Source organism: Polistes canadensis, unplaced genomic scaffold (assembly GCF_001313835.1).
Source record: "Polistes canadensis isolate GaletaPanama2010 unplaced genomic scaffold, ASM131383v1 scaffold_6, whole genome shotgun sequence".
Lineage (NCBI taxonomy): Eukaryota > Metazoa > Arthropoda > Insecta > Hymenoptera > Vespidae > Polistes > Polistes canadensis.
The window spans coordinates 1,499,747-1,512,890 of record NW_014569553.1 but is presented as its reverse complement, the minus strand read 5'-3'; the positions used below and the strand labels follow the sequence as shown (position 1 = coordinate 1,512,890).

Genomic DNA, 13,144 nt, shown 5'->3' with positions numbered 1-13,144 from the left:
AAAGAAAGAAAGAAAGAAAGATAGAAAGAAAGAAAGGGAAATACACGCACGCATAAACACAAACACAAACACACGACGTACACGCTTATGAAGTTAAGAAGAAGAAGAAGAAGAAGAAGAAGAAGAAGAAGAGACGAAGATGGCGAGAAGATGGTGAGTAAGCGAGAGAGAGAGAGAGATAGAGAGTGAGAAGGATGGTAGGGGGGAGCGTTGGGTGGAGAGGGGAGAGCGGTGGGAATTAAAAGGAGAGACGGACGACGCGGAGGTCCGACGATTTTCCCCGTAGAAGACTGGACCGTGGCGGCCATCTTGCTCTCTACATCCTCATCTCCTACTCCTCGGAGAACTTTTGCGCCCACCTCCTCTCTTCTTCTCTTTCCTACCTTCTCCTACCACCTACCTCATCATTCTTTCCTTCTTCCGTTCTTTCTGTACGTCTTCGTCGTCGTCGTCGTCGTCGTCGTCGTTGTTGTCGTCGTCGTCGTCGTCGTCGTCGTTACTGTCGTTGCGTTGTCGTAGTTGTATCGTAATCTACTACGTGCACGCTCATCTTGCATGTGGTAGGTATACCACTCACACGTGTGTAATATCCTCCTCTCTCGTCCACCTTATATCTTACTTCCTCACCTACGCATTCGTTTACGCGTACGCGTACGCATGCGCATGCGCCATACGAGGTCTACACTTTCATTCGTTAGTTCCTGAAGAGTGGAGAATAGAAAATAGATAGATAGATAAATAGATAGATAGATAGAGATGGATAGATATTATATAGATAAATAGATAGAGATAGACGATATATATAAAGTACCAATATTTTATTTCATTCGCAAAGCGAGTTAGACGGATAACGTTTGAGAGATTACATTTTTCTTTCTGCATACCTGTATGCGTGTGGTATTTTTTCTTTTCCTTTTCATTTTTTCCTATTCCTTTTTTTCCTCTCCTTGTCATTTCAGAAAAGTCTCGATTGGAGTTATATTTATGATCGCACGCGCTTTCACCGTTAAACGTTGCTCGAATAATTATTATCAATATATGATAATTATACCGGTTGACTATATCGTATGATGAATTCGTACCGATAACACCTTCGTTGTGTCGTAACGGATTTACGAAAAATATATTTCTCTCTCGTCCGTACTATCTATTAGTCGTAGATATTATTTACTAATGATTTTCTATTTCTCTTATAACGGGCTACGTTAACGATGATTTTACGTGGCAACGCGTTTGCTTGGTAAATAAGTAACGATAATTAAACTTACGCGAAGTATACAAAATAAAAATATTTTCTTTTTTCTTCCTTTTCTCTTATTTTCATAATTTTTATCCACGATCGCAATTTCCATTTCTGACCGATTACGATATATAACTTGGAACGTAAAACGTTAGTTTTATTGCCATCTTTATCTTTGGCTAACGTCCTCGTCGCGTTTGTCATATTTTCTATCGGCGTTTTGCGCGATTCCTATTTATTATTCATTATATACTTCTCTCTCTCTCTCTCTCTCTTATTCGTCAATCGTGCATCGAAGAAATAGAAGGAAAGAGAGAGAGAGAGAGAGAGAACAAAAAGTAGAAGAAAAAAAAGGAAAACGTAATAATGATAATGAAAAAAAAAAAAAAAGTATTAACAGATATGGAGAAAAATAAAAAGAAAAAAAAAATGAAAAAGAAAAAGAAAAAGGTTCGATGCAAATTACGAAATGGCGACTTGAGAAGGATTTCTATGTTTCAGATTGCAGCCTCCCGCAAAATAATAATCCGCAGGCGAGTAATAAAGTGTCAATTAAAGAAAAATGACACTTTTCTAATATCCTTATGCGGTTGACCTTTCGATCGACGCTCCGCACCACCACCACCGTTGCCGTTGCCGTTGCCGTTGCAGTTGCAGTTGCCGTTGCCGTTGCCGTCGACGTCTACGTCAACGTGTAAAACGTGCCATTCGAAAGAGAAAGAAAGAAAGAAAGAAAGAAAGAAAGAAAGAAAGAGAACGAACGCTATCGATAGTTTAATCCCTCTCGTTAATACCATTTCCGAGGTCTCGTGGCGAGAGTACCAGCCTACGTAATAATTTGCTCGTATAACGTGTCCGATCGATAGTCAGTAAATCGATACGATTAGCGTATTAGTCGTCGAGTAGTACGAATTAATCTTCCTTGTCCTCGCACGATATCCTTTTCTAAGATAGAAATAACACGAGACTTTCTTCTCTCTCGTAGAAATAAATAAATAAATACATAAATAAGTAAAGAAAGAAATATATAAAGAGATAAATATCGGTACAAGAAAAGTAGGGTTTGGGGTAGGAGTGGGGTTTGTTGGAAAAGAAAAAATTAAAAGATCGATTATCTTTTTATTTCTTTATATATATATATGTATATGTATATGTGTACTTTCATTCGATGCACGAGTTGCTGTCAAAGAGTAAAAGGAAACAAGGAAGAACTCGAGCCAAGGTATAATACTTACTTCGAAAATACATGCGTGTATACACATACTACATAAGTTAAAACGATAGCGGGTAGGCAGCACGAACCAGTGAAAACGCCAAAGGATCAAAGGCATCTTCGAGCCGAACAAGAAGCGAGTATACGGATACGACAACGTTAAGGAATCAACCGAGCCAAAGAAAGAAAGGAATCGAGCGAAAGAAAGAGATGGTAACCCTGGCTTACATTCTGCTTTCCACGAACGAAACGGTTTTTACCTCGGTGCACCATCATTATTGCAATTTGGCGGGCATACGAAATGGTGCCTCTTGTAATGCCAAAAATCTCTCTTCTACATATATATAATTTAAAATATCTAACAATAAGATATAAAACGTATACGTGTTACACTAAAATAAAATGATTTTGAATGAAATTACGAAAAGTGTATTGCTGATATTGGTAACAGCGACAAAAAATCCGAGCAAAGAACTTTCAACAGATTATTTATTTACGTATAAAAGATAATCAGAGATATTCTCTCTCTCTCTCTCTCTCTCTCTCTGTCTGGTATAATTCAAAATAATTATTTATATCGCGTTTTGAGAGAAACGCGGTTAATCCGTTTGAAAAAAAGAATTCTAACGTAGTTAGCAACGATAGTTCCGTGATACAAAGAACGCGTTGTGGAGAAAAACATTATCATTATGCCCACGTAAAAAGAAAGAGAAGGAAAGTGAGAGAAAGAGCTCACCCACCTTCCTCGTGGCATTAACATAGATTACGTGCTGGCGACCCTTCGAGCTATTCGAAGCTACGTCATTAAACGATTACCATTACGATTACCATTACGCTTACCGGCACTCTACGTGAGTTTCGAAAAATAAGGTCTCGAGTCTGTTGTTAGAGAGACGCGCGAACGCGATCTGACAATGTAATGTCGATGGGGAAAGTGATTTGTGGCGAGACAAATCGATTGAATTGGTTAGAGAATCGATCGGTGAACGGGGATATCAGGCAAATGGGTTTGGGAGGGGTGTACATATATATTCGAGATGATATACGATCAAAAATAGTATATTTTCTGGATGAACTGAAATGATAGAGAAACTATTACGTTTAAGTTAGTATACTCCTGTGAAAGGTTCCGCGATGGACGTATGGGATTATTAAAATTGACCTCGATCGGTGTTCTCTTCGTTGATTCCTTTTCCATACCTTTATTTCATCCCGAAAGGAGAAAAAAAAGTGAATTCATAGTTAAGCTACTTATTCCACATGCTTAAGCAACGAAACAAGTTCCTCGAGTCGACGTTTGCGCGTAAGATATCCCTTTCGATTTAAGATGGACCGATCCGCTCGAATGAACCTCGAGTAGGTTTATTCCACCCAAAGATCATGCCAGAAAACATAAAAATAAAAGAGGAATCCCACTTGGTAAAAGTTTCGATGGGTGCGGAACAACGACATACGTCTACGCAAACATCTGATTCATATATAGGATCTGGACAAGAATCGTAAGAGAGAGGAAGATAGAAAGAAAGAGAGAGAGAGAGAGAGAGAGAAAGAGAGAGTGAAAAAGATATGAAAAGAATGAGCTCTCGAGAGCTTGGTTGTTTTCGAGGCCCCCAAGGTCTCCTCGAACGTTCGCGCGCATATCTCGCCGCCGATTAATTGCTACTCATTTTTATTTATTGCAAAAGAGCAAGGTGGCGCGAACGAGCGAGCTTTCAGACAAACAAAGAGAAAGAGAGAAGGAGAAACGAGCAGGAGTGCGTGCGTGGTTAATGGTTATTGGCTCGGTTATATTCTCCTCGATTCTCCTATAGATAGGTGTGTACAACCATGAAGAAAGGCAATACGCGAAAAAGTCAGTCTCTCATATGTAAGTACGAATGTATGTATGTACGTGCGCGCATTAGCGGTCTTACACATGTACCTAAGAGAGTATGCATGCATGCATGCATGCATGGACGCACGCATGCACGCAGGCACGCATGAGTGCAGTATAGACGAGCGCAGTAATAATAAATTCTGCGTAGCAACGTGACTTATCCGCACAGACTGCCGACGCGGCACCAGCACTCGTTGGATCACTCGATGGACCACGAGCGCACGCGAGTAGGTGTGCACGATCATTTTTAATTGGTCGACAAACCGATACACGCGGCCGATAACAGTGCCCGGCAGCACTCCGTTCGATGCAACGTAACGTTCTACGCCTATCTTTCGGGCTGTCCCTGAGATCTTTTATTATATCGTATGGCAACATGCATGCCGTCGAACTTTGCTACCGTCAACTAACTTACTCCTTTTGCTACTTCTTTCTAACTACACCACTCTTCCCCTTTGTACGATTTATTCTTGTTCTATTCATTTAACTTTCATACTACTAGGAAACTAACTACAAAGATATATAGCATGCAATGCAAATAACTTTGCCTCGCTGTAGAGAAATCGTTCCATCTCAAGAACTCTATGTATTCACTAAACGATCATGAGCACAGTCCTGACTTCTTCAAAACGTTCATGTTCATAATAGCGTTCCATTCATATCTAAATAAAACTGTCATTATTGTTAAGAGATGCTGATGTAGAAAGTAATGTCAAAACTCACCCTCCCCTTAGAGAAGCTGCCGTGAGCGTGAGTTGTTGCGCGGCGGCAGCACCGGCTGCTGGATCGGCTGCAACCAGCTCGGAAAGGACGAGAACGGTCGTCGTGGTGGTAGCGGTTCCACAATTTGGCGCGGTGGCAGTGACCGTGTGCCGAACACTCGGTAAATCGTCCTCGTGTTGGAGCTGCAATTGTGGATAGTGATGGAGGTGAAGCGCCGCTGCGGTTGCACCACTCGTTCTTGGTGCAACGCAACCCGGTGGTAAAAGTCCGGTTCTACTGACGACCGAGGGTGGCGAGGGTGAAGGTGGCGAGGGTGGGGGTGGTGGATACTCGACTACTTGAACTCGATCAGCTTCGTTCTCGTATATGATTTCTTTGTCGTGGGTGTACATCACCGTCTTCTGTCCATCGTTGTAGATCAAATCGATCATTTTGTGTTCCCCGACGGCCAACGTTGGATTTCCACCAGACGTTTCTGTTCCCGGTGTCACTCTACCGTCCGGATCGTCCGTTCCGCTTGTTCCACGTTGCTGCACGTCCTCCGGATCTCCGCTTATGTGTTGCTGCTGCTGCTGTTGTTGCTGCTGTTGCTGATGATGATGATGATGATGATGATGGTGATGACGATGATGATGATGATGATGATACTTCGGATGTAGTGGATGCACTGCCGGTGGTTCGTGCAAGTCTAATACGTTCACCGGTTGCATCGTCGCAAGTAAAACTTGCTGATCGTTCTCGTTTTGATTTTGATTGCTTAAGGAAGAGGATGCCGGCGACACGGGTCCCTCCTGCACCTGCACACACATACGTACATACGCGTTAGTCGTAACTTCTCAAAGATTAGATATTTTCTTACAATTATAAATATCTTTTTATTATATATATCTACACGATTAAGTAAATACATTCGAGAGTAATTCGATACGGAGATAAAAACCTAAGCTAATTATAGGAAAATGAAAATTTATTAATCGTTGCATTACGAAACGCGGCGTAAATACAATTTATACGTTCGAAGCTACCACGAAGGATAACTGTACGCGCGTAGGTGTTTCACTCTCCTCTAACTATCCTTTTAACATTTCGCGAATGCTAATGACGCGTACTCGTGTATGTATACCCCTACCAACGAGCTGATAGAAATTATATTAATAATGTTGAACACGATGAGTCCGAAACTCGACTCATTACCTTTCGACTCGTAACTTATCTTTCACTAATAATAATTAATAGTTGTACTCTCGGTTCCTCTAATACGCACGAAAGATCAAACGATTACGCGGACATGATAACCCATCAAAGAAAGAGTTGTGTTAGCCGTTCACCGCTCGTCTCAGTACTTAGATTTTATCTTCTTTTTGCAATAAAAAAGAATAAAATAAAAATTTCAAAAAATGTCCAACAATCTCTCTCTCGTCTATCAACTTTGTTAGTATCTTTCAGTCGAGGAAGAGTAATACGAATAACGTAGTATTAAATATCTTACGTATTAATGCAACTCCCACCACATCCATTAAAGTTATTAACGTTATTATGAATCATCTATTCCGAAGCAGATGCCTTGTCTCTCTCTCTCTCTCTCTCTTTCTCTCTCCCTTGCTCTCACTTTTACTTTCTACGAAAGTAGATGTCGAGTTTCGAACGGCAGATTAAAATTTTAACGAACATAAAAGATCTCTCCGTCCGCTTTTAATTAGAATTTCGTTTTCTAAATCCCATAATCGCGTATTACCTTGACTTTGAAATTTATCACGATTCCTTTTTATCCTTCTCTTTCTTTCTTTTTCCCTTGGACCTACAAAGAGAGAGAGAGAGAGAGAGAGAGAGAAAGATTTTACACCGTCGTAAGAACCGTTCTGCCGATCGTATTCGCGTACGAGTTTTTATGACATGTTTTATGCGTTTGCTCAGAAGAGCAACCTCTCGTTACTTCTTCGATACGAAACGTTGTTTCGTGGTACCTGCTGCGCTTCCGTTTCGTTCACCTACATCGAATGGGATTCTCGCCACAGGACTCTGATCTCGTTTAACATTTTTAAACCCTTTGAATTTTCGAAGTCGTATCGTACAAAGGGTTGAGAGAGAGAGAGAGAGAGAGAGAGTCAAGTGATCGATAAAATAAATCACTGCAAAATGATTATTAATAACGCGTAAGAAAGGAAGGAAGGAAGGAAGGAAGGAAGTTATATGATCTTTTTCGATTCGAAAAAGTCAATCATAGTTATAAATAAAATAAATTAAAGAGAAACAAAGAGAGAGAGAGAAAGAAAAGTTTTTGTTAAGACATAACAAGTTTTTCACAATAATAGTTAATTGGCCTGCCAAGCGGAGTGCTTCGTGAGAGAACTCTCGAAAAAGAGATGGAGAACTTGGCAATATCATGAAAGATACCTCTCCTCGTTCCTCGCTTCGGGCATATTTTTCCTTCTCTTTCTATCATTTTATTTCTTCCGTACGTGCGATCCTTACCGATCGAGAACATACGTAGATGTACAACAAGGTGGTACGTGTAAGCGTATTTACGCACAGTTGGTGCATGAAACAACGCGTGTCCATCCTCCCTAAGAAGAGAAGAGAAGAAAAGAGATACGTGGAATCGTTAAGAAACGTTTCTTTCACTCCTTGTGAAGCTTCTACGGAAGGGATGTTCCCCGGATGTTCACCGGATGTTCTCCACTCTCCGTCTCGAGACGACTCTCCGCTATTTCTTTCTTGTTAATCCGTTCCGTTCCCAACGCCAAATAGTCATTACGTTCTCTCCCTCACCCTTTTCCTTCCCCTTTTATCCTTACTCTTCTTATCCTTCGTACCCTCAACCTTATCCCTCCTTACTTACTTTCTTACTATATTCTAAAAAAGTCTAACTGGTAAATGTTCGAGACACGAGATGATGCGCACAATACGACGATGTGATTTTCTACTCTAACGATCCTTCTTCGGTATATGGCCTAAGATTCCACCAGTAATAGAAGTTAATAATGTAAAACGAGATGCATTAATGACAGTGGTTTTCATAACATCTATCACGTTCATCCTCTTTAAACGATCCTTTCTACTATACTCGAGAAGAAAAATCAATGGAAATTAATGACACAAGTAGAAAGGTAATATTGTTGACGGGATATTTTCAAAACTAATATTTATCTATTTAATTAACTATCGCGTTCTTTTTCTTCTTTTTTTTCTCATCCTTCTTTTTAATCGTTATTATGAATTTCCACGACGCGTATTAACACTTTGTGAAGATTTTTTTGTTGTATATTTCTACGAGTACCGCATTTTCTGTTGTTTATATATCGTACAAAGTGTGAATATTACAATGCTTTTTGGTTATATATTCGTATCGTAAAATTCTAAAAAAATAATAGTAATGATTTTTCGAGTAAAGTTGAAAAACCTCGCGTTGTATCCCTTAAACTTATTGTTAAAGATTGAACCAACTCCCAAGAGATATATGTTAGTCTACTAATAGACGTTTGAAAGCCACTGATTCATAATACGGTTCGTACGCCACGCACGTTTAGAAATAATCGCGCGAGATGTTCTAATCGCGAGAGGATCTCATGCGCGTTCGAAGGCTCGTTAATGAACGCTTCTAAGCCTTTTTTTTTTTTATATTTTTCTTTTTCCCTCATTTTTATTTGTACTTTTATATTTTTATTTTTGTATAAAAAGCATTTGCAAAGCCGATCACGTAAGCGAGACCGCGATCATCATCTAGCACGATTTTTCCAACGAGCATAACAGCAGCAACAACAACAACAACACAGTGCGCGCGTAATCCTTACAATTTCTCGCGCAACTAAAAGAAAAATATTTGTCCTTAACACGATTCGATCTTAAACGTTTGCAACGGTCGATGATCGTTCAACGATCCTCGATAAATCACTCAACGAGAGACGAATTTATATAATATATTCGTTCTTCTATCGTTGATTTTTCTTCTCTCATTTTTTCTTTCCATCTTAGGCTATAAAAATGTAAGACGAGTATGAAAATGAGCGAAAGCGCCGTCGTCGTCGTTCATTGTACGCGACCTCCGTAAATTGATATTTTTTTTTGTTTTCTTTTATCTTTGCACAATCGTAAAATGTTCGTCAAAATAAACGGTAGTACGTGTCGCGTGTAATATTTATAAACGTAGAAAACGGGAACACGATATAGCCTATAAAGATATGGAAGATTCGAGTAGCGTGGCTGGGGTTGCGGGGGGGGGAAAGAGGAGTGAGGTGGAAGGGTTCCGATTAAACATACAAATGAAGAAAACAGACGGATACTCGTTGAGGGAAGAATCTTTTGGTCGTCGTAGCAGACTCGTACATTACTCCTACCATTCTGGCATCTCAGGGTCGTTACAGAAGTTCTGTTCCGAGCGGAACAACACAACTGGCAATAATCTTGCGGTCGGCTATACTCGTTATTTTGCTCTACGGGTGGTACGGGCTCGGAAAGAGAAAATGGAGGGGAGGTCAAGGGATGACCCTTGGACGGACGGACGAACGAACAAACGGAGGAAGAATGGAAAGAAAGAACTAACCAACGAACAAACGACTCTGAAGAATGATTACCTGCAACGAATCCAACGGGAATCCTAAAGAATTGAACGATGATATACCCTAAACTGTCTTTTAACGAGATCACCTTGTTCTTTGACATATTTTAATATTCAATAGATAAAACATGTTTATAATGTTACGGTAATTATATAAGAAATCGATGTGTGTGATTCTCCGTATCACGAATCTACAATGAAAATTTTCGAATACAATTAATTTATCCTTAAAAATAATACAACTCTCTTAACTTTAAATTTAAAGTCACACATTTGCATCGGATTACGTGTATATGATTAATGCGTGTCATTTTACAAAGGGAAAATTTTTACGCGAAAAAAACTTTATTGAGATTTTCATAGATTTATCTTATAGTAATAAATAACTGTCGCATCGGGATCAAAATCTCAGATAATTGCATTCGAAAAAGTATACATTTATAATACGATAAAGTAATTGACTAGATTCCACGCAAAATTTCTTTCAAAGTGATATATACTCAATTTCGTTTAAACCGTAACGAAACAAGAGTCGTGAAATTTTCCAAAATTTAGAATTTTGCAATTGTCGAATGAATGTAAAATAAAATATGGATAAAAATGTTGTCAAAGGATAAAGGGAAACTAACCGGAGACAGAGCCTCCTGCATGTGCAGGGGTGCGGTGTCACCTTCGTCGGTGCACGTGGACATTCTCCCGCACTCTCCTCTGATTCTTCTTCCTCGTCGTATCGTGACGTCCTATGTGTTCTCCGATCCGATCTTCTTCAGCTCGTTCGTTATCGAAAGCGTCACGATCTTCTATTTTCTTCCTTTTCCTTTTTCTTTTTACTTTCTCCTTGTCCGTCTTCCTCTAGTCGCGATTCCGGCTAATCTTCGACTAGATATCTACATACGTCTACGGGTAGGAGTACTTCTTGGCATAAGATAGCGTATCACAGGTTCCTATGTGTATATGGCACGTCGTTAGTGGTAGAAAGGAAAAGAAGTAGATGAGGAATCTGAAAAAAAGATAATCAATCTATATAAACTTTGATTACACGTAGATCCTTCCTCGATGACCGCCGAAATCTGATTAACCGAATAGACAACGGTGTACCCCGTATTTACATTTGTTGAAAATAAATATTTTCAAATGATAAACACATTGCGGTAAATGGTCTATCACCGTGACCAAAGACGGATGATGCAAAGAAAGAACGGAGAGGAGAGAAAAGGGTAGAAGAAAGTAAAAGGATGGTACGCGTTCGAGTGGTAACAGCTGATAGGAAGTAAGAATCCAGAGGAGCGGGTTCGACATTATTCACCTATCACGTGAATGCCAGACAAGAATCCTTGGATGCTGACCAAACCAGTCAGACACCACGAATTCTACGTCTTCGACGTCTCCCGACCAGGTGGAAGTTGGTAAAACCAGTCAGTTCGCTCTTCTCCGGCTCGTCCACCTCCATCTACAACACTTCCACGTGCTCCCGTTGCTTGCTCGAGGTTGGAGGAGGGCGAGCGCGCAAAACTGGAATTCAGCTTGCGGCCGCTGCTCCGACGAATAGAATACAGGTGTAATAATAGATGTAACGAGGATGCTTTCTATCTCTCTCATTTGTTCTTTCATCTCTTCTTTCTTCGTCAGTGTACTTTACGCGAATTCCTTACAAAAGACGACGAGATGCACTCACGCAAGCGCGAGAGAGAAAGAGAGAGAGAGAGAGAGAGAGAGAGAGAGAGAGAGGGTAGCGGAAAGTAGGTAGGTAGGTAGGAAGGAAGGTAGGTAGGTAGGTAGGTAGGTAGGTAGAAGCCTACCTACTATGCGGAAGAAGGAGATTGGGGTAACCGGGGAGAAGGAGTAGCTACATGGGGCCGGTATACAACCACGGACCAGAGACGAGAAGCCAGAGGAGCAGGTTCGGCCGGTCTAACCTGATTCTCAAAGAGAACTCTGGATCAGATTGGACCCACCTCCGTTGGTCCGTTTGTATTTCAAGTACCTGTACGCCCTCGCCTCGCGTCAGTGGACGCTACCTCCGGAGACAGAGGACGCGGACGAGATAGTACAAAGAGGATGATACTTCTTCCTCTGGGTAAAAGAGTACAGTTGACAGTATATACGGATACATGACACGCGAACGTACGTAGGATTGCACGAGAATTGCTGACAAAATTTCGCGAGTATGTCGATAAAGTCGTGAATTCGATGAAACCACTCTCTTCGCATACGTTAGATTTTCCTTCGTGACAGTTATATCTACTTAGCTGAATACATATACGCGTATATATATATTTACGCATATACAGATGTACATCGTATATGCGTATAGGTGTCTTGTTCAGTGCTTCGAAAGTGAGAATTAGTGAGAAGTTTAGGCAGTACGAATGACTCGTTCGATTGCGGTTCGTTGTCCGTACGAACGGACGGACGACGGGTTAACCGATTAGCACTTCTTGTTCGCGTAGGAAGATGGAAAAGACGAGAGAAAGAAGAGAGGAAACGGAGAGACACCGTGGATCCTTCGAGAAGCTTCCCAAACAACTTCTCCTTTTTTTTCCCCGTTCCAACTCCAAGGGTTCGTCGTCGTTGCTCGCCGAAATCGAATGGAAAGAGAAAATGAGACGAGTTTGGTTTTTTTTTTCCTCTTCTTATTTCTTGTATCCACACCGAATCGTTCTCGGACCGAGTCAAATTCTTTATTTGCGTATTTCTTCCTCTTCCCTCCGAGTAAGAAAATAAAACGTGTCTCGGAAAGGGCCGTTGATATGCTCGCCGCGAAATCTTGTTTTCGTGACACTTACTTCTTGCCCGGTAGGATAAAAGATAGTCCATCCATTGGGTATTGAATTTCTTCACGCCTAACGCAACCTATGCCAGATTAATCTGACATGAAAAGGATTTTAACGTTATGATTCTTTTCGGGCACAACCTTCTTGAAACATCTACCTGTCTACTGGCGGCAGGTGAACTATGCTTTACCTGCGCATCATCAGATAGGTAACTCCTAACCGACACGAAGAGACCCCTAAAAAGATCGTCTGCGTTTGCGCACCAGAGACAAGCTTATTCGATAAATTATCAAATAAAGCTTCCGGAATAAGAGAATGGAAAATGAAATAAAGAAAGAGAAGAATGATGATTAAGTGTGAAGCAGAGAATAAAGAGAAGATAAAGGAAACGTTTTATCGAATATACTCACTCGTTCAAGTTGCATTTGAAGAAGACCAAAATCGGACCGAGCGTTAAACGTTGCGGCATCGGTGAGATTACGATTACGAAGGATTATCGTTTCAACAGTGTAGAAAGATAATTCGACGAGATTATTGGGAAATGAAAGGACCAAAGGGAATAAACATATATAGGGCGGGGGGAGGGGGGGCGGGTTAGAGAAAAACCTAGAAAAAGAAAACGAGGGCGAGGTAGGAGGTGATAAGTCGTGTGGGTGGTGGGGTGAGGGGCCGGGGACGGAGAGGCGGGAAAGGTAGGGGGTTGGGCGATTAATGGGCGGGTGGGAAGGGTCGGGGGGGATCAACTACAAACTACCAAGAGTTT

The 13,144-nt window shown here is 40.9% G+C and overlaps 1 protein-coding gene across 4 annotated transcripts in view; it reads right to left on the bottom strand.

Annotated features, from left to right (window-relative positions):
- The window catches only part of LOC106789631 (protein grainyhead), a 70,098-nt gene extending 57,210 nt beyond the window's left edge, over positions 1 to 12,888 (bottom strand). For 3 of the 4 annotated variants that reach the window (XM_014754017.1, XM_014754035.1, XM_014754043.1), the window contains exons 1-3: positions 12,792 to 12,888; positions 10,237 to 10,607; positions 5,053 to 5,849 (exon numbers count right to left, since the gene is read on the bottom strand). In XM_014754017.1, coding sequence (XP_014609503.1) covers positions 5,053 to 5,849; positions 10,237 to 10,299 — 860 coding nt within the window. In that variant the 5' untranslated portion in view covers positions 10,300 to 10,607; positions 12,792 to 12,888. Of the gene's footprint in view, positions 1 to 5,052; positions 5,850 to 10,236; positions 10,608 to 10,913; positions 10,977 to 12,791 lie in introns of those variants that run through there. The other variant, XM_014754026.1, reaches the window with a different exon arrangement.
- Positions 12,889 to 13,144: the final 256 nt, after the last annotated feature.